The sequence below is a fragment of the Lingula anatina genome, chromosome 5, assembly GCF_051362555.1.
Source record: "Lingula anatina isolate TDL-2025a chromosome 5, LinAna3.0, whole genome shotgun sequence".
Lineage (NCBI taxonomy): Eukaryota > Metazoa > Brachiopoda > Lingulata > Lingulida > Lingulidae > Lingula > Lingula anatina.
Genome location: NC_141771.1, coordinates 766,752 through 787,300, shown reverse-complemented (window position 1 = coordinate 787,300; position 20,549 = coordinate 766,752). Strand labels below are relative to the sequence as shown.

At 37.2% G+C, this 20,549-nt stretch overlaps 1 protein-coding gene across 3 annotated transcripts; it reads right to left on the bottom strand.

Annotated features, from left to right (window-relative positions):
- Nucleotides 1–655: 655 nt before the first annotated feature.
- On the bottom strand, nt 656–20,534 carry LOC106180102 (uncharacterized). Of its 3 annotated transcripts, none has more exons than XM_087012801.1 (19): nt 20,366–20,534; nt 19,726–19,831; nt 19,317–19,370; nt 18,848–18,922; nt 18,187–18,275; nt 15,285–15,394; nt 14,836–14,938; nt 14,095–14,149; nt 11,437–13,355; nt 10,862–10,990; nt 5,828–9,003; nt 5,406–5,514; nt 4,972–5,223; nt 4,273–4,655; nt 3,871–3,976; nt 3,558–3,682; nt 3,000–3,141; nt 2,539–2,676; nt 656–1,962 (listed from the first exon to the last, which is right to left on the bottom strand). In XM_087012801.1, the coding sequence occupies exons 2-19, from the start codon at nt 19,818–19,820 to the stop codon at nt 1,811–1,813; spliced, it is 7,212 nt and encodes a 2,403-aa protein (XP_086868927.1). In that variant the 5' UTR covers nt 19,821–19,831; nt 20,366–20,534; the 3' UTR covers nt 656–1,810. The 3 variants fall into 3 exon arrangements, 2 of the variants coding, with proteins under 2 accessions (XP_086868927.1, XP_086868928.1); XM_087012802.1 differs by having other exon boundaries at nt 3,889–3,976; XR_015334470.1 differs by lacking the exons at nt 656–1,962; nt 2,539–2,676 and having other exon boundaries at nt 3,927–3,976.
- Between the last annotated feature and the right edge of the window lie 15 nt (nt 20,535–20,549).

The following is a 20,549-nucleotide window of genomic DNA, read 5'->3' as shown; positions in this document are numbered from 1 at the left end:
ATTGGAAGACATTTGAAGCTTTTTCGTACTGTCGTACCCCCTTACACCCGAAAATAATAATAGTAATAAATAATTATTACTATAACATAAATAAAAATGGCAATAAATATGAGATTTTTAAAGACAGGATGGAGAAAAGAATTGTCAACACCATGAAAGACTCTTTCCATCCTGCAACATCTCTTTTTACTTTTTTACCAAGCAACAGTAGACTTAACTTTTAAAGGCAGTAAACGCTTTTTAAACAGCTTTTATCCAAGTGCAGTGACGCATTTTAATTTGATCTCAAAACTAAATTCTTAATTTATTTATTTATTTATTGTATTATTTTATTATTTTACTCTGTATATTGCTCCAAAAGGAAAATGATTTCTGATTTTTATAATTGGCTAAATAAACTCTTATCTTTTCTTAATGACAATATATAAATATAAGCCCAAGAAATAGATGTCTCATTTAAAAGGCTAAAACACCTTTTGTCATTTTTATCACAAATTTACTTAATGTCACTCGTATTTTTCAGATATTTCAAAAATCATATTGTTCATTCTATTGTTTAATTGAACATTAATGTCTCCCCAACATCAAATTCCAAATCATGTCAGAACATACAGTACATTATTTAAAGGCAATAATGACTTGAAAGACGATCAAATACTTCAACAATACGTAATCTTTATTGTCACATGTTAAGTTCATAATATTGCAATAAGTTGTACAACAGGTTCAGCAGCTTCAAGCTTCACTGAATAATTTTAACAAAATTACAAATAGTTCAATTAGTTTTTATGACAGTACAATCAAATGTTGATATATATATCTTCTTGTGATAACATAAGCAAGCAGTGGCCTCAATTATAAACATGTGTTTTAGCTTGAGATATCATGCAGATGCAGTTTCACATTAAGGATACAATCTATATCAATATACAACAGTTACATCAACCTTCTGCTTCCTGTCACATAGCACTTATCTTCAGATTCTACCTTTAATAATCATGCTTTTCTAACTATTTAACCATCATTATATTCTTTCATATTTTCTTTTATAATACAGAAATGCCTCAATTCAAATTGCTCTTTCTCTTTCACAAATTAGGAATGACAGCTGAAATGTCAGTTTTACCTCTCATTTCAACATACAAGAACTGAGAAGTTCTCAGACTACATACAGTAAATGTGGTATGTATCACATTCTTGCAATAGTGACTAGCTCAAATATACATCAACACAAAACTGAAGGGTTCTTTGTCTATAAATGATATACAATTCTTGATCATAGCCAGGCTTAACACAAACAATATTCAGCCTCAGTATTTATCACATTTATCACCTTTCACTGACTGTTTTATTGACATCTACCCAGCATGTGTGTATTATATGTGTGTTTGTGTTCATGAGAGAAAGTGTGTGTGTGTTTGTGTGTGTGTGTGTGTGTGTGTGTGTGTGAGAGAGAGAGAGAGAGAGAGAGAGAGAGAGAGAGAGAATGTGTGTATTATGTGTGTTTGTGTTCATGAGAGAAAGTGTGTGTGTTTGTGTGTGTGAGAGAGAGAGAGAGAATGTGTGTATTATATGTGTTTGTGTTCATGAGAGAAAGTGTGTGTGTTTGTGTGTGTGTGTGTGTGAGAGAGAGAGAGAGAGAGAGAGAATGTGTGTATTATATGTGTGTTTGTGTTCATGAGAGAAAGTGTATGTTTGTGTGTGTGAGAGAGAGAGAGAGAGAGAGAGAGAGAGAGAGAGAGAGAGAGAGAGCACCTGGGTGTGTGCATGCGTGTGTGTGTTTTGACCTTGTCTCCTGACATAAAAGATCTCAGTCAATGTCTATGACTTCTGTGTCATCATCTTTCACCAGTTTTCTGCTACATAACACATACTCCCCCCAGTGCTGCACCCTGTATAAAGCCACGCTGTCCAGTAGCCACTCTCTGTTCAGGGTCATCGCGCTGTACTTCTTGTAGATTTCTAGAAGATAAATTGCCAATAAACATGTGAGATATGTGAGATTTTGTAACAGATTTTCATTCTTGTTCAAATTCTGGCTCAATAAGCTGTCTTAGTTTAATAAAATGCCAGCTAGATTCAGTTACTAGATCAGTTCTATACATAACAATATACCTGTCCAAAGAAATTAAAAAAATAAAGCAAAAAGAAAAATGTACTAAGTAAGTTTCTATTTCATAAATTTTGCCTGCTAAAGATGGTTATATTAATAAATAAATAAAATTCATTAGAAAAAGAAAGGTTTAAAACAAATTTACAGTGTAAATGATATTGGCAACTAAGACTGGGTTCCCATAGATCAATCTAACAGGATCGATCCACCCCCGAGGGGTTTCTTGCTAAATTGCTTTCTGCTTAAGCAGCTTAGATGTCTGGCCCGTCTGCTGAGCTGTTTAACTATAATTAATTACCCCCTAGCAGCTTCAGTAGGCATGGCAGACATCTAAGACACATAAATTGATTGCAATTTAGCCAGAATCACCTCAGAGATAGATCGCTCCACAGTTAGTACGCTAGTGTCTGGAAATGGTCCCTTACTATCACACTTGTTCCTGTCCACGCCATGTTCCGAGGGCTGGATGAGGACAACCCTCTTACTGCCAGGCTGAAAGCTGAACATGGAGGGATCCTGTACAGTGGCGCCACCACACAGCTCAACCAGGTTCTTCAGGTCGTCTGGTGACAGAAAAGTTGGTGAAAGAAATGACTCAATGTTTTAAATGGGGATAATTGTGAATTTTGCAGATATCGTTTTTTTTACAACAAAAATTTCTTTATAGAACATTCTTATTGAGTTGTAAAAAATACTATATAGAAAAAAACTGTAACAATTTCAAACTGATGTTTAAGAACATGTATATGTGCATGTAGGTACATTCTTAATAAAGTGTTTAGGATGAGTGACGTGATGATTATGTACACTAAATCTATAATATATATCAACTAAGCTAAGACTAATACTAATGAATAAAGTAGGCACAAGGTCATAAATCACCTACCAATGGCGAGCCCAGTATACCCCCCCGCGCAGCAGATTTCATAGCCCCTAAGTAACAGCTGGTCGTCTGACGTCTGCCTGGCGCGCTGAGGTCCGCGGTGGTTGACGCCATTGACCATGTCTCCTCTGATCTCGTACTGAGTCTGCAAAGATTTGGAAGGTATTGATTGAATATTCATTGTATCCTTTTTTTTTTACCCTATAAATGATATCCATTTTCAAGATTACATTTAACAAGTATGACTGTATAACATGTGATAAATGGTAAAGATTGATCTTTAAAAATACAAATTTGTCAAATTATTATTTGATAGTTCATCCCAGATTTTGTGAAACCTATTAATTTCACTCTCTGCCTGTTACAAAATTGTAAAATTTGCTTTTCAAGCTGTTAAGTTTTATCCCAAGAATAAATCAGAGGTTGGAGAATATTCAAAAATATATAAACATACGTACAAAATAAAAAGCATCGGAACATTTGCATCCTGGGAGAGGCTCACATATATGATGTAATTTACTCCAAACAAGTAAAAGGTAATTTTTATTGAAAGAGAATCACCTCTGGGATGAGCTTGTCTTGGTTCAGACAGTCCTCTATCCACTTGTAGCTAACCACCCATCGTCTGCCAGCTATCCCCATGAAATACTTCAGTGTTCTCTCACAGGCCAAAGGATGCTTTACATCTATATATATATTATAATATAAATTAAGTCATTTGATTATAAAGAATATTTGTGTGATGTCAGAGAGAAATAAGGAAGGTTTTAAGTTACTAAAAGAGATAACTCACAAGAAATCTATGACATAAATGTCAACAACAATCAATGTAATGAACTGATTAAATACTCCAATAAAAGTTCTTCAAAAATACCTCCAAATCCTGTCTTACCAGGTTTTACTATAACATGTGTAGTACCGGAGTTGTACCTTGCCCAAAATTTCCCACCAAATCTGTCACCAAAATTCTTAATGGTAGACTGAAAAATATTTATACAATAAATATTTTCATAACATATACATGTATATCTGAAGACTTGCCAAGTACTCAAAATAATTCTGGATAAAAGCTGGGTACTACTGCAGTGCGATCACTTATCAATGATAAATCTCAAATCATCTCTCAACTGAATTTTTTCTTTCAAAAAAATTACAGTAACTCTTCATTTTTAATTAATGCTTTATATAGTAATTCAAAATAAATACTTCTTTCAAAGCACAAAAATCTCAACCAAAACCACAATGGACGCCCAGATACTTGTCTGAGGAAACTTACTATTTCATGTTTTCCCAGTCCCGTTGCCACAATGGACATAACCTTTCCCGTCCTGCCACTGATCACTTCCTTCGTCCATCCTGAACACAACTGACCACTGGTCTCTGGTTTTTCTTGTCCACCATGGTTCCTGGTCCTTTCTTGGTTTCCACTACATTGCACTCTGTTTGTTTTCAAAGTCTGTGGATCGTTCTGTCTAAGACAGGTGCTGTCTTTCCTAAAAGGAGAGGATTCTCTGGACATTTTGCCGTCTCCTGACCCCTGGGCTTTTTTACCAGACCCTGGACTGTTCCTGACTGACCCTGGCGTAGGCCTATCTGGGGTGTCCTTTATAACACAGGGTGATTTACTTTTTCTTGTTTCTGAGGAATTGTTTGCGTTTGCTGAAGAAAAAGATAGACATTGGCAATTAATCTTCAAATCTAAGCATGAAAAAAACATAAATCAGATAACCTACTAGTAAGATTTTTTTTTTTTATACATTCTGGATAAAAAATTGTTTGACCAATTTTAGGAACTTATATATATATATATGTCATATTACTGAAGCAATATTTCTTAAAATAATTCTAAAAAATTAAACAATGAATAAAAAAGCAGATTAAATAAAAGTTAATTCCTCCTCTTAAAAAGAAAAAAACTTTCAGATAATAAAAACAGTATGTGAGGAAAAATGGGTCTCTCACTAAAACTGAATACCTTGCTGTGTTGTCTTAGACACAGTGGTGCCATCTTTGGACTTGTAATGATCAATGAACTCAGTCAACTTCTGAATCTCCGGAGTGCGCTCCACATGGGATGTTGAAGACGTTTCCTTGGCAACCTTCACAGGAGGTGGAGAGGGAGGACGTGGACTGACAAACAGATCATCCCCACTGTCATTTCCTGACATGTTGTCTGGTTCTTCATCTGAAGATCTTATATCATCCTCTGCCGTGTCCTTTTTCTTGTCTGAAAAAATGTGTTAAAACAAAATTATTATTTTCACTCATATATCATACCGATTTCATCCAAAAAACAAGTTCTACTTCTGGTTACATACAGGATCGTCAACACATCAAGTGGACTTTGGTAAAGAGCATATATGGATATGCAAGAAAAGGTACACATAAATGTAAAGGAGTCAAACATGCCTGTCTGAGACTGCACAGCATCAGTTCTAACACCTTGGTTCAAAGCTGCCTTCAGGCGTTCCATTTCTCTCTGAAGTCTCTCCAACTCTGCCTCTGTCTGTCTTTGTTGCTGAAAGTGTAAATAAAAGATTCAATATATTATACTGTAAATACTGATAATATACCTTTTGTGATCACAATCTCAATATTCAGTCATCATTAGCCACTTCTGCTACTTCATTTGATAGGGATTTAAATTTTAAAATTTTCATAATATTATCAGTGTAAGTGATATAATGCCTAATTTTCTCCATATAATTTCAGTCCTTTAGACCATGTACCAAATGAATATTTTACACTCAACAAAAACTGCACAAAAAATTCAAAATATTTCTGAATTAAGTGCTGCAATCATAAGAAAACACAAGGAGAAAACTTCTTACCTGGGTCGTAAGCAGGGCCTCACTTTCACTAGAGAAGGAACTCGTGGGGTAACGATTAGCTGATTGACCTTCACCTTGCATGTCTTTCTCGGTAGATACTGAACTATCAGGATACCGATTGTCCTCTTCAGTTTCCTCAACTGCCTTCTCTGCAGTAAATAAATCTTCTGAGTAATTCCTTTCTACAGGTGCTTCACTCTCAGAAGTATCCCTTGGATAATACTTCGGATCATGTTCTTCAATGTGTTCTTCATCATCAGACAGGTTCTGTTGGTTTGAAAGTTTGTGACCTCTGCCTTTATTCAAGTAATCAGTGCTTGGGTACGGTGAAGGTTCAGGTTTTTCTAACTGAGAAACTTTTTCTTTGGCCAATGGGCTGAGAAACTCACTTTTCTCACCAGATGGTGTATTGCAAGACACCCCAGGGCGAGGACTCTGGTTCCTGGTACCACTGGTCATCAACAGCAGAGGTGACTTCAGTCTTTTGCCAATAGTGGGAATACCCAATCTCGTCACAGGACTGACAAAATCATTTCTCCCAACAGATGGGGCATTACAAGACACTCTGGAACCTGGACTCTGAAAATCATTGACATTTTCCATCGTCGGTATTTTTCCACTTTGCTTCCTTGTCGGTGTATTACTGTAAGACTTGGAAGTGGAAGCACGGGGGGATTTCTTGGATGGGGGATGGATATCAGGAAGTTCGTCATCATCAGTTGTATCATCCATGGTGTTTTCATTTTGTAATCCGAGTTCCTTATTTGTTGGAATATGCCCCAAAGGCTGTAAAATGCTTAGACTTTGTGATTGTGGCCAGGTGTGGGAACCTTCTGGAACATGGCTAAATTCTATACTACTAGTTCTTTGGTGGTCAGCTTCATCTTCATCATCGCTACAAACAGCAAGGTCTGACAATTTCTTTCTGTGATTTCTTGAGCTGAGCCTAGAACTTAGGGACGTGGTTTTCATGCTCTTAGTTTCCCCTTGACTGGCAAGATTTCCTGATCCCACTTTTAGTTTGTCTGATTTTGAAAGCACTTCTTCATCTTCCTGTGAGGCAAGCTCTCCAATGTCTTGCTTATACCTGCTTTCATTGGGCTGGGTTTCTAGTTGTTTTGCTGATGCTTCAATGTTTGCCTCCTCCTCAGCTTCGCCATCTTCTGAGGAGCTGTCGCTCTCTAAGATCCGTCGCCCTCTGATGTTCACCACTTTCGGTTTCCTCTCTAAACATCCACCAGAATGTTTACTATCTGAAGAACTATTTGTATCGACATCAATGACCTCATCCTCATCTTCCACAGGTTCAAGGTCATTATCCTCAAGGTCAATAACCCCTTCATAAAGATCACTGACCTTGACCCCATTATCAAGGTCTTCATCCTCTACATCATCTACAAGAGATCCACAAGTGGAGTCATTGTCCAATTCTTCATCCAGTCGCGTTTTAGAGGAAGGCGATTTTTGGTTTACTGGTTTCAGTACTTCACAAGATGAATCTACAAAATTAGTTGTGCTGATGCTGTCATATTCCTTTGAAACTAAATCTTCCAGCCTCCCCTCTTCTTCTTCTCCTTGTTCTAGGTCATCTGATATGTCCCCATTTTCATCTGTCAATTCAACTTCAATATTTGGAACTCTGGCATTGTTGCTTGCATTTGGCTCTTCTGAGTTTATCGTTATTTCACTTTTGGCTTTAAAACTATCTGGTATAACTTGTGGTGAAGTACTACTCGAGTTGTTTTCATGCCTGGAATTCTGAGGTAAAACCTGCAACTGCTGAGTGACCTTTGACCCCTGACCTAGACTTGACCTTGACCTCTTATAAGTCTGCTCATTATTCTTATCTTCACCTGTTTCAGATTTCCTCTTTTTGGATTTGGATCTTTTATATCTGTCATCTTCGACAGAACTATTTTCAGACACATCCACATGACCTGCTCCGTGATTAAACTGCACAGATATCGCAGGGGAGACCTCAGTGGAGCCAGCTTTTTCATACTGTTTGCTCCGTTTAGCAGGCACTATAAAAGCAGGCGAGTCATCCCGAGAGGCACCCTCAGTTGCAGGAACAATATCATCTGAGATCACACACGCTGACTCAAAACTGGCATTTAGTACATTATTCTCTTCACTGACTTTTATCCCAATTTTTTCCTGGCTGGAGCCCATTCCCTGTGACCCACAGGGTGTACTGTCAATGACTGGACTCTGCTCCATACACAATGTCACTAACTGTACATCTTTCCCCATGTTAGAACCTGAACCCTGAGAGTCTTGGCAACCTTTGAGGTCCTTGTCACAAGTTGCCCCCAGTTTCTCACTTGGACTAGAACCGTGTATGTTGTATTGAGACTCACCCACAGTGGGCATCTCCAGGTTATCTCCCAGTGGGCTGAGCAGGGGGGTGTTCTCAAATAAACTGTCATCAAGGGATGGCAACACAAATTTACTTGCTGATGTCCTTTTAACTTTCTCACTTCCTGGTTTGGTTGGTTCACTTCCTGGTTTGGAAGGGGTGACTGGGTCCAAAGAAAATGTTTTTCTATTGGATTTTTTTATGTGCAGAGTGACATCAAGATGTGGATACTCCAGTTTTTCAAGAGGACGGGATGCGGTGGTACCAACTTCTTCTTTCTCTGAACAGATATTTTCATCTGACTCTGGAATGATTTTCACTGGGGACTTGGTCTTCTCAGAAAGCTCAGCCACAACATTTTCTCCTACTTCAGAACAGCTTTTATCCACATCTTCTTCATCGTCAACCATCTTTGCTGGTGCATCATGGTTCTGAGAAAATTCACCTTTCATTTGATTGAACATCGAGGGTTTTGGTACACCTGCAGGTGCTTGATCTTCCTGTGTGACCAAAACCACACAATCCTCCGTCAAAGGGAAGTCTTTGGTATTGGAATTTTGACCTTGAACTTCACCTATATGACCTTCAACTTGACCTTTGATTAGATTACCTTGACCTAAGTGACCTGGACTGACTGCCTCATCCTGAGATGACAAAGATATAGTCTCCACAGAGGCAACCTTCATACATGCAGGGTCTATTGACTGTTGCCGTAGCAACAGCAGCGACTCGCTCTGTTCTGTTTCTCCAGACTCTCTCTTACCACTGACCTCAAGGTCACCAGACTTGGCAGTACTGACAGGTTCTGGATCAACATCTGGAATATTTGATAAAACCTATCTATAAATCATAAAAAAACAGTGAAATTAACAATGTGTAACATTGGAATAAGATATTTCCACAAAAACATCACAAACTACAAGAAAGTTAACCCCATAGCGCCGGGAACCGCACATATGCGGTTCATTTTAAAAAGTCCTCAGTGCCGGGAACCGCATATACGCGGTTTCTGTGTTTACATGCTTGTACTGTCCTCTGTTGTTTGTAACAATTCATGCTTCTATCACAAGAACAACTCAATGTTAGTTTTTTGTTTACTACCGGCTTTTGAAAGACGTGTAGCAAGAATTAGATAATGAAAAAGCGATTTATTTCAACCATTGTCGAGGCGCTAAGAAGTCAAAATGGCGACGAGAAGTCCACAGAAATTATGGTTTGAGAAATGTTCTAGTCTTGTTAGAAAATTCAGACTTCAGGGAAGTGTCCTTGATAGATTTTGATACTCCGATAACTTCAAAGATTATGTACCTTTGGCTAGTATGAGTTGTCAGAGAGCAGATTCGGACGTGGGGCTTGATTTATGAAAAACGCTGATGATAATAACGGCAGTAACCAAGCAGACGACAATAGTAATTGGAAGGGCTATATTGCTGATAAAATGACTGTAAACGTTCCGTGGCAAGTCAGGCTAAATGTTGCCTTGTGTGCTGTATCAACATGTCTTTTCCTGCTTGTGCATAAATACAAATGTAATATGTTACGTTGTACTGCATCAACATGTCTTTTCCTGCTTATGTATAAGTACAAATGACATATGTTTACTTGTGTGCTGCATCTACGTATGGCTTTTCCTGCTTGAGTATAAATACAGATGTAATATGTTTACTAGTGCGCTGTATCAACATGTCTTTTCCTGCTTGTGTATTAGTACAAATTCCACGTTTGCTTGTATTTTTATGATGCAATTTTTATTCACGAAAGTGTAATATTTGCTCATGATATTGTTTGTATTCTTGTATACATGTATGATTTGAGTGCAAAACAAAATTTTATGAGTATCCTGGTTCAGTTGATGAAAAAAATATAGAAGAACTATTAAAAAAGGTACTTAATTTACAATCTATTTGTAATTATAAACGTAATTAGGTGGAAGTCTTCCAGTCAGCTAGCCCGCCAGTATATTGTGCAACTAGCTGACGTGATGAAGGTTTTTAGGTACAGCACACATCCCAGGAAATTCATTATAACTCAAAAACTAAATAAGATATCTTTCTGAAATTTTCTGACATTATTTAAAATATATTTCGAATGTTTCTGAGAAAATTTCAACAAATTGTTTGGTAAAGTGAAAAAGAATGTGTATGCTGAAATTAAAGTTTTGTTTTTTACTTCTCTTCGAGAAAAGCAAGTCTCATATTTAAACTCCTGCTATTTCTACCTAAGTTAACAAATATGAATAAAACTGTTATGACTTTAAAGCTTACATTGTTGGCTTTCTAAAAATGTACAGTTCTTAGGTGTTTTCTAGACAAGTGTATACATTATCATTGCTTAAATGAGGCCGCCTGTAAAATTGAGTGCGTCCGTGTAGAGGGCTCAGGACCAAGGGCACTTTCTAGGTCAGATGCTGTCAGGCGCTATGGGGTTAAACAACATATGCAAGTGTGCTGAATAATCTTGTACAAACAATACTTTCAGCTAATAATTGGAATTTTTATCCATAAAACTAGCAATAGGATTTTTCCTTGATGGTATAAATTAAAGAATGGTATAAACAAAGAAGTTTCCTCAAAATTTTGAGAAACAAAACTTACAAAAGAGTTATGCAGGTAGAGGCTTTTAATTATCCTAAAACATAAAAGATAGGAAAGTCCCATTAACATGGATGTTCTTACCTAGGTTGGATTTGTGAAATTCTACTTGAGATAGTGCCAAATCTACAGATTCTGTGTCTGAGCCCCGTTCTCTGTCATCTTCATGCATATCTTTAACTACAGAGGACTGAAGTGAAGGTGAAACGGTATCTGAAATAATAAATTAATGAAGGAAAAATACAGCAAATTTTGTATAGTATAGAGTATTTTACATTTGGTGAAAATATTTTACATAAATTTCCCACTATAGTTTTAATAACTGATCGGAAGTTGTCTGCATCTAATTACCTCTCCTGAACAGCAAATATTTTTGAGGAGAGGGAAAGGAGCCAAGTCTTAGCCTTATACACCACCCACCTAACAAGAACACTTTACCATAACTTTTTTGGTTATTAAAACGTTATGGTAACATTATAATGAAGTTCTGTGTTTGCTTGGACAATGTTTATATAAAGATAACTCACTATTATAATTTTGCTTATGAAAATTTTAACATCTTAAGAATTTCTGGCCAATTTTTAATAGATTAAAGAAAAATAAATATTCTTTATACAAAGAAATTATACTGGGACAACAACAGTCCATCTTCAACAAACCTTCATCAGTTACTGGAATACAGGGAGTCGTGGGATCCATGATTTGCACCTCCTCTTCCATTTCTTGATCAGAGTTTTCCACACACGGAAAAGAAATGATTCTCTTTTTAGACAGCGACGACTTATTCCCATGAGTGGCAAGCTTCAGTTTTGTTGGAGTTTTCTTTTTCTGCAAGTCTTTGGCCATTTCTTTCGTGCTTGACCAATCAGCTGGTGCAATTTTCTTCACTGCTGAACCATTCCTGTTACTACTCGTTGCTTTTTGTATTAGGCCCAGCTTGTTGGACTTTTTGTCACTGGCTTGTACACTTTCTTTCAATTCCTGTTCACTGTCATTATTATCTTTTGAGCAGAGAGGTTCCTGGCCATTAGAGGGGAGCAAAATAGTTCTTCTTTCATTACATATATCAACTGAAGGTGGCACCAAATTTTCACTCTGTATCTCTGTTTCTGCAGCACCAGCAAGACAGGCCTCTTCCATATCTGCTTGCTGTTCTCTAAAAGCCTGACTAAGCATGAGTTCATGGGATTCTGCTTCACTTATTTTATCAATCATTTTCTGTACGTCTGATTGGGTGGACTGGCTCTCCTCAGGAACTGTTTCCGGTCTATTCTTGCTTCTAGGTCTCCTCCTTCTTTCGGTGCCCTTATCTTGTTCTTTCTCATCTGGAACAGCAAATAAAGTGGTATCTGCCTCCATTAATGTCTCAACTTTTGCCCTGTTTAATTCTTGTTGCTTCTTTGCCTTTTCCTGTCTCTGTGACTCTCTCCTTCCCCCACCTCGTCCTCTCCCTCGTCTTCCTTTAGGCTTCCTAGGGGTGTGTTGACTAACTACAAACTCGTACGGGTCTTCCTGTGTGAAAGTCACCTCCTGAGCAGCAGACATTTTCTGGAATGTGTCCTTTTTCTCATCTCTTGTGATAAATCTAGTCCTGAATATTTTCTTTCCCAAGGAAAGCGGAGAGGTAGCTCCTTGTCCTGTAAATTCATTTTGGTTGTCAACATCATTGGAGGTTTGGTTCAGTGAATTCAACTGATTCTTGATTAATTCATGTCCATCGTTGCATTCTGATTCAACCTGACCCTGAGCTGTCATGGATTCAGCGCCACCTTCAGTACTTCCCAAGGCACCTATCCCATAATTGCCACTATCTTGTGACACATCATCTTGCACATGATTGGTCAACCAGTCCTGGACTCTCTCTATGGACTGCCTTCTCTCCAGGATACCTGCTCCCGTAACTCTATGGCAGGCATCCTCTACCAGTCTCTCCTCTGTGGATTCAGAAAACATTTCTTTGTGAGGAGGCTTCATCGTTACAATTTCATCTGCTTCTCTGTTTCTTAAAATTTTCCTTTCGTTGTTGTCAACATTTTTAGTGATGGGCTCTGCATGTAAAGTATGACTATCTTCTTCAACCGTTTTCAGCTTTTCATCTTTAGATGAGGCGCTGTCCTTCTCTCCCTCAACAGTGTCACAAACAAAATCTAGAACGCCTCCTCCATCTGTCTTCTCATTTTCTTGTTGAGGTAAAAAAGATGAAACATGATTTTCTATAACTGGTGGACTGTCAAGAAATTCTTCTGAAAATGAGGTATTTTCAAGATAACTTCGTAAAGCCTCTGGGTCTTGTCTGAACTGTCTAGATCTGGTTGATCGCCTGTTCACAAGAGGATTTGCAATGGGCTTGTCTTGACTGGTGACTCCGCCCAGTGGTCCATCTACAAGGTACTGTGCAACCTGGTCAATAGATGGCACCACATTCTCCTGATTTCTGTTGTTTGTTCTGCTTCTCCTTCCCCTTCTGGTCGCTGTGCTACGCTGTCTGTTGTTACTGCTGCTGTTACTGTTGTTGCTGGCACCGCTGATGTTTCTGGATCTTTTTCCTTTGGTTTGTTTAGCTCTGGGAAAAGATGAACTGAAAAAGCAGGAGATAATTCAGACATTCAAATGTATCAACTTAAACTGGCAATAAGTGAAAATATGGGCAGAGAGGTGGGTTCTGCACAAGCTGAAACAGAATTCTAGAAATTTTTTTATTTGGGATTTTTGTCATCATTCATTTTCCAGTTTTTCTAAATATTAAAATGCTTAATTTAGTGTCTCAAATGCATGAAAGTTGTCCTTTTATTTCACAAAAATAAAAACAAAAAACATTGTTTCCCATCAAATAAACAACTAATTCAGTTAAAATTTAAGGAAAAATGTGTGCAGAAAAATACTTTATCTGAAATTATGAGCTTAAATAAAAATTGAATCCAATATGATAACAATAAGAGTTTATACATGAAAATTTTCAAACAAGCCAAAAAACTTCCGTACCATTAGCTTAAGGCCAACCTAACTACTTATAACAATAATAACAACAACTACTCACATCAGTCTGATAAAGGCCTTCGACCAGGTTGGCCGTAACCTAACGGTATGGAAATTTTTTTGGCTTGTGTTTGAGAATTTTCATGTATATCCTACAACCAAGCTAATGAACATTTTTGCTCATTAACAATAAGAGTTGTTTTTACTTGGATATATTAAGACCCAGAATAATTCTGAGCACAAAAATCATGGAAAGCACTTAACAAGATAAGTCTCCATCTTTCAAAAATTTAGTGTATACATAGGTTAGAATCTGGGCATCTGTATATTAATAAACTTACTGAATGTTGGTGTTAGCCACCACTGTGTGCTGACCACTCTCTTCATTAACACCATCTGAAATCAAATCAAATATGGCATAATCAGGCCTACCCAACTACCAGACTCCGCACCGAATGATCCCGAATTCACCGGTAGATCAGACCACACTACCCGTTTTCAAGGTGTGAGTCAGTACGCATTTCACAGTATCATACCCCGAACAAATTTTGAGTGGTGATGCAATACTTTTCAACCCCGCTGAGAATCGTCACTATCACATCGCGTACTAGGCAAGAGCAGTGTCGCATCTGATACTGTGTAATGCGATCATTCGGTGCCGAGTCTGGTAGTTGGGTAGGCCTGATAATAACTAAGCAAAAACTTTTCTGAAAGTCATAATAAACTATGGCATTTCTGTAGCAGTTTGACAGTTTAGTAAGGTGGGTAAGTAAGATGTAAAATATGATGAATTTTAACATTTCTACATTTCTTTGGTAATAATCATCCTCATATCATTCTGATGCCTATCTGAGAGAACTCAATATTTTTCCTTTGTTGTAGCTCAACACTGAAAGGTAACCATAAACACTAATAGTGAGAAGTGGTCCTGTCCAAGTCTACCCCCGTGAAGACATTCACTGGCATAGGTCAAGGAACAATTTGTCAATCTGAACAGTGATACAAGTCAACAACCTGAATAATAACTAGAACTGGCCAGTCCCTGATACAAGTGGTCAGTGTTCCCCCTCATAAGAACTGACCTTCAATATACACAAGGTCCTGGCCCTCAGGCTTCTTCCGTTTGCCATAGCGCAAGTTCTTTCTATTTTTCTCATTCACAACATTTTCTTCAGCCAAATATTCCTAGAGAAAATAATCAAAAATCAAATTAATTATAATCGGAAGTAATTTGATAATAAATTTTATCTTGAACTTTGTAAGACAGATACTGAAACTGATATTTTTATTTCAACTCCAGTAAACCTTCCCCAGGAATAAGATTAAATGCCTTGTGATACTGATCTGCCTGTTAGAATTCCTTGCTGGAAAAGTCATCGTTTCACTTCAGATTCTCGATATAATTGGGACAAAAAACTTTTGGAAAAATGTACTTTTATTCAACACTTAGATTCCTATTGTAAAAGCAGTACATGGTCAAATATCTTTCCTATTTCTGCCATGTTTTATCCAGAGATACAGTACACTATACCTTCTGCGGACTGCTGCGTTTTCTGCCCCCCGGTGATGTGATCCTGGGACTTCCCTTCATCTGCGGGGTGCAGCTAAACACGTCACTACCAGGTCCACGGGGTGGAGAAACTGAAGAAAGAGGTCATACTTAATATTAGAGAGCTTTCGCATCTGTACGTTTAGGCAGACGACTACGTTTAGGTCATCATATGTTGCTGTCTAGTGACGTGTACATATACGGTTAGAGAGAACCTTATCTGCGGCTAGATTGCTATCCGTCAATGAAAAACGGTTTGACAAATCAGCATAGTTTTATGAAATCAAGCCTTTTAAAATTGATCGTTTCTCTTCTAAAATCATATTGGATATTTCATTTTTGCAATATACGTGAAACATTTTGTCTCTGTCATTTTGTCTCTGTCATTTTGATACTATTGAAATATAGATTTTACCCGTAAAAAGGGCATTTTCCACTGACCACAAGGCAGTCAGAACTGGCCTTCCGCACGCGTGACTGATTGTATGATAAGACTGTTAGGTCATCAATTTGTGAGCAGTTGTTACGAGTACACATGTCTTTATAAGTGGTCTGTAGACTAGCCGTCTGCAGTTGACGCATAAGACGCAGGATATCCGTAAGGTAAGTGCCGTTTAGTAAGATACTACTAGTAGCTCGATTTTTTCCTGTAGTTGACAGGACATGTCTCTTTGACCTTTAATGCAAATTTTATGAAGCCTTATTTCGAAAGTCACATGTCGTCCTGTTTTGTGTATTTGAATGAATGAATAATAAATAAAAGTAAGGACAGCGCATCTTTCTATACATGTAAGTGTCTCTAATAGCAAATGTTGATTAATATTTATTATATCAGTAGCAAAAACTGACGCTGCATTAATTGGTGATACGCTTATTTTTTCAACTGAAAATTGGGACAACATGCCGCCTCTTAAGAAGAGCCGTACTGATTCATCAGCAGATTACGTCAGTTACCTGAAAGACAAGCCTTCTAGAAAGAAGGCTTTGAATTAGAAAAGAAAGAGCCAGAAGCTCAAATTGAGAAAGACAAACAAATGATGGAGATGAGAAACTGAATTGACATACTATGCTCTTGCTGCCTACAAGATACACATGGGCTGAATCTTTGTTAAAACATTGTTTTTTATTCAAGATTTCAATTAAATAAATGTTTGCTTGCGGTATAAATTTTACATTCTACTATTTAATTTTCCATACGCACAATGTATACGTGTACAGTTCATGCTAAATAGTCCTCCAAGGTGGGAGGATCTAGATAAAAGTACCGACTCGTCTGATTGCCATACACACAGGTATGGCAGTTGACCAGAAGACCAGTGTAACGTAACAGAGAGTCCGCTTCCCATTCACTTGTACAGGTGAGCCTCGGCCTAGATTTTGACCACTAAGGTCAGGCCAGCCCTAACCGTTAATAACTATATGGGAGGCGGACTTTCTGCTACACGAACCCTGAGTTTCGTTACACCTGATCTCCATAAATTGCGTATGGAAGACCATTCCAAAATTACCTAACCTGTCCAATGGCGTATGACCTACGGTAATTGAACGTCTCTGCTTACAGCACGTGAAACATGTTTCAGCTACTGTGCAATTCGACTATCCGTAAAGGCTAACCGGGTCTTTCTGCGAAATCACGAAAAAATAAACGTTGGTCATTTTACGGTTACGGATAGCTAAATGTAGTCGGTCGCCTAAACGTGCAGGTGCGAAAGCTCTCTAATATTGTCCATTAACAGGCCTGTATCCAGCAATTTCAAAGTGTGCATTCTTTTTTTTTTTTTATTTAATGGACCTTTTAACACTAAAACCATGTGTACCATGATAAAATTTTACCCATTTTCATGGAATCCCCCCCTCCCCACCCATCTACAGGTGAGATTCAATTATATATAAAGGTACAAGCAGCACTTTTAAATTGTGTAGACAATAATTACAGTTACATTGTTGATACATAACTCTTTCCTCGATAAACCAAAATAGATTCTTAAAGTCATAATAACTCTTCGTTTTGGCCAAAAATTGGATTTTCCTGGAAAAAACGGCAATTTTCCCGTACTTACCAATGGTCAACGACCCCATTCCTGCATTCAAAGTTAATCCAGGGTTTTTTTCCTAAACGTACGGTTTTTTGTTAAAATCTCTTAAGAGATTTTAAATGACGGAGCTCTCTCTGACATTGCAAAGTCACTGGTGACCTACTTAAAACCGCGGGAAAAGCAGACAACAACAACACTATATAAGATTCATGAGATATATTCGTCTTTTTGTTAAAAATGCATTTATATCCACAATGTGTGCCATTCTGGGCTTTTCGTTATCCGACGCACTGTACAAAAACTGGCAACTTACGTCTGAGGGTTTCCCGCCATGTTATTTTGGTCTCGAATGAACGCGAGAATCCGCGTGACACCATTACGTCATCAGCAACGAATGCCTTGATGACTGGGAAGAAAAGCATCGTAAGCCCCATTGACAAGCACAGATTTTAGTTTTACTACAATAACGGCCGTTTTAGTGGTAAAATACAATAGAATATATTTCCATGCGTTGTTTACAATGTATTTCATGCGGAATTTTGAATCTCAACGGAAGAGTTATTATTGCTTTAAATTAGATACTAAATAACAGGACTCATGCACTACTTTTTGATGGTGGTTCATAGATGGTGCAGTGTCTGATTTGTTATGTAGTTTATAAGTCACAAATAAATGTGTTTCACATTTTCACAACTTATTACGAGAGGAAAGAAAGCCATTTGTACTGCTTACTTTAGTCTTCCACAGTTACATTAATACCTCTTCACCACCCTCCTATAATAAATATGTAACCAGGGATTTTAATGCAGATGACTTTGGATGATGTTATATAATATAAAACAACTTACAGAGGATTCCTGAATCTTCTTGAAAAGCTTCCACAAGTTTTCTGATTGCGTCCACAATCTGGGACAGTTTATTTCTGGCACTGAGGCTCCTAAAAATAGCGGGGTTTGAGTTAAGACAGATAGAAAATTTCTTTTAATGTTCACTCTGAATAACTTAAAGGGATAATAACTCTTCTTAAGATCTATATTTCACAATAAAAACATTGTGAATAACTCATAGAAATATAATATTTTCTGTTTTACCACAAAAACTGCAGTTATAGCTCGAAATTCTGATATTTGAGCTTGTCTTTAAACAACGTGACCTCCATTGATGGCTATACTCTGTTAAAATCTCTTAAGAGATTTTAACAAAAAACCAAACTTTTTAGAAAAAAACCAGGGACTAACTTTGTATGTAAAAATGGATTTATTAACCATTGGTAAGTATGGGAAAATTGTTGTTTACTCCAGGAAAATTCTTTTTTTAGCCGAAATGAAGAGTTATTATCCCTTTAACTTTTCTAGCTAAAAAAGTACATAACAGATATAAGTCAAACTAAATAAATTCCTTCATTATCTTTTGCAGCTCAAAACAAAAAAGTAATACCAAAATAATGAGATGAATTGTCTCCATTTCTATTCCATTCATGATATAAGTGTTATTATACTACTAAATTACCTTTTTGTGATGTTTTTCTTGCAGAGTGGACATGGAGCTGAGGGTTTGTTTCTTAAGTATTCTGTGACACAAAACCTGGAAAACAGACATCAAATTTTAAACAATGCCTTTGTGTTACATTTTATGATATAAACAGCTTGATTATGAGCCCAGGTTATAAAACTGTACGTCAACTTTTAAGAGATCCCAGTCAAGCACAATTTTATAATTGGTTTATCTGTGTGTCATGAGTAAATGATTTTGAACTCCCCATTAAAAAAACTGGTTAACCCCTGCCTCGAGATCACAAAGATCAATTTAAAACATGTAACTAGTTTCCCTCCAAAATCTATTACTAATTTGGAGAAAAAATATCATAGACAAGAAGTATTTTTTTGCAGAGTATCTAGAGCAGGATTATATAAACAGAGATTTTAGACAAAACACATAATAATGTTCCTTCAAAATCAAAATGAATATTCAGTTTTACCTGCAGAACTGGTGATCACATTTGGTTGATACTGGGTTCTTCATTAGCTCCAGGCTGAAGAGGAAAGGAGAAGACTCATTATATTTCATTAATACATTAATTAACAGATTTATCTCTTCATCATTCACAACTACTGAGAACATACTATTGGTGGTGTTAGCATTAAATTTGCCAAATGCTAATGATGATTCACTTTTCATACATAAAAAATCATAGTTTCTATATCCACTAACTTAAGTCTATAACACCTGTAGTATTTAGAGGATCCGAACAGACAATTCATCATAGAAGGCAAAAAGTTTACAAATCTTATTTTATTTAAGTGCAATTTTAATTGCTTAAAAGCATGTACAATAGGAGAAATCTCTATGCTTTTCATTCTGCAAACTAAAGCATGTTACTAACATACCATATTGAGCACTCTAAGCTTTTCTGCATCAGTGCCAGTGTCTGCTGCATCTTGTTCAGTCGTCCAGGACTGCTACTGCTCTGACTGCTAGACATGGTGCAACAACCTTCAGCAGGAAATAGTGACAGGATTGAAAAATTATATATGATATTGTATCATAAAATAAACAGTACATATACTTTGAACTTGCTTGTGAGCAAAATAGCAAGCATGGATGCTCAAGTCAACATATGATTTTTAATTATAGACCACGGCGTTATTGTACCCTCCCCCCACCCCCCCCGCTTCCCTCCCCCCCCCCCCCAACACCACCACCACCAAAAGAAAATCCAAAGTTCTGTATTCAAAATTGAACTTCCAGTAAAGTTTACTAGTACATTAGATGAGAATTAAGTGATGACTTATTTTAGTATTGAACAGAAAGGTTTAATCAAGCAAAAAAAAATACCTCAACCACAAATACTGCTATTTCCTTTTTTTTTTTTTTTTTTGGTACCCCAACAGCAAAATTCCGGGGAGCAACTCACCGGTACCTGTGACCTCAGATTTGTGGGGGAGGGGGTCTAAACTGATGTGTTTTCTCTTTATCCTCATATACTGACCCAATGCAGGGATCCAAAATCCAAAATTAGATACTTACAAAATATTCCAACTTGTTATAGAGTAATCCAAACAGCTAGTTCCCTCAATTTGTGAAATATTCCATTGTTGTGTAAACAGCAAATGCGTCTCGCGCCAACAAACCTCAATTTCACATTTCCCGCGAGATGGGGCCTTCATTAAAAACACGATTTCTTTTTTTAAAATATTGAATATTTTCGCAG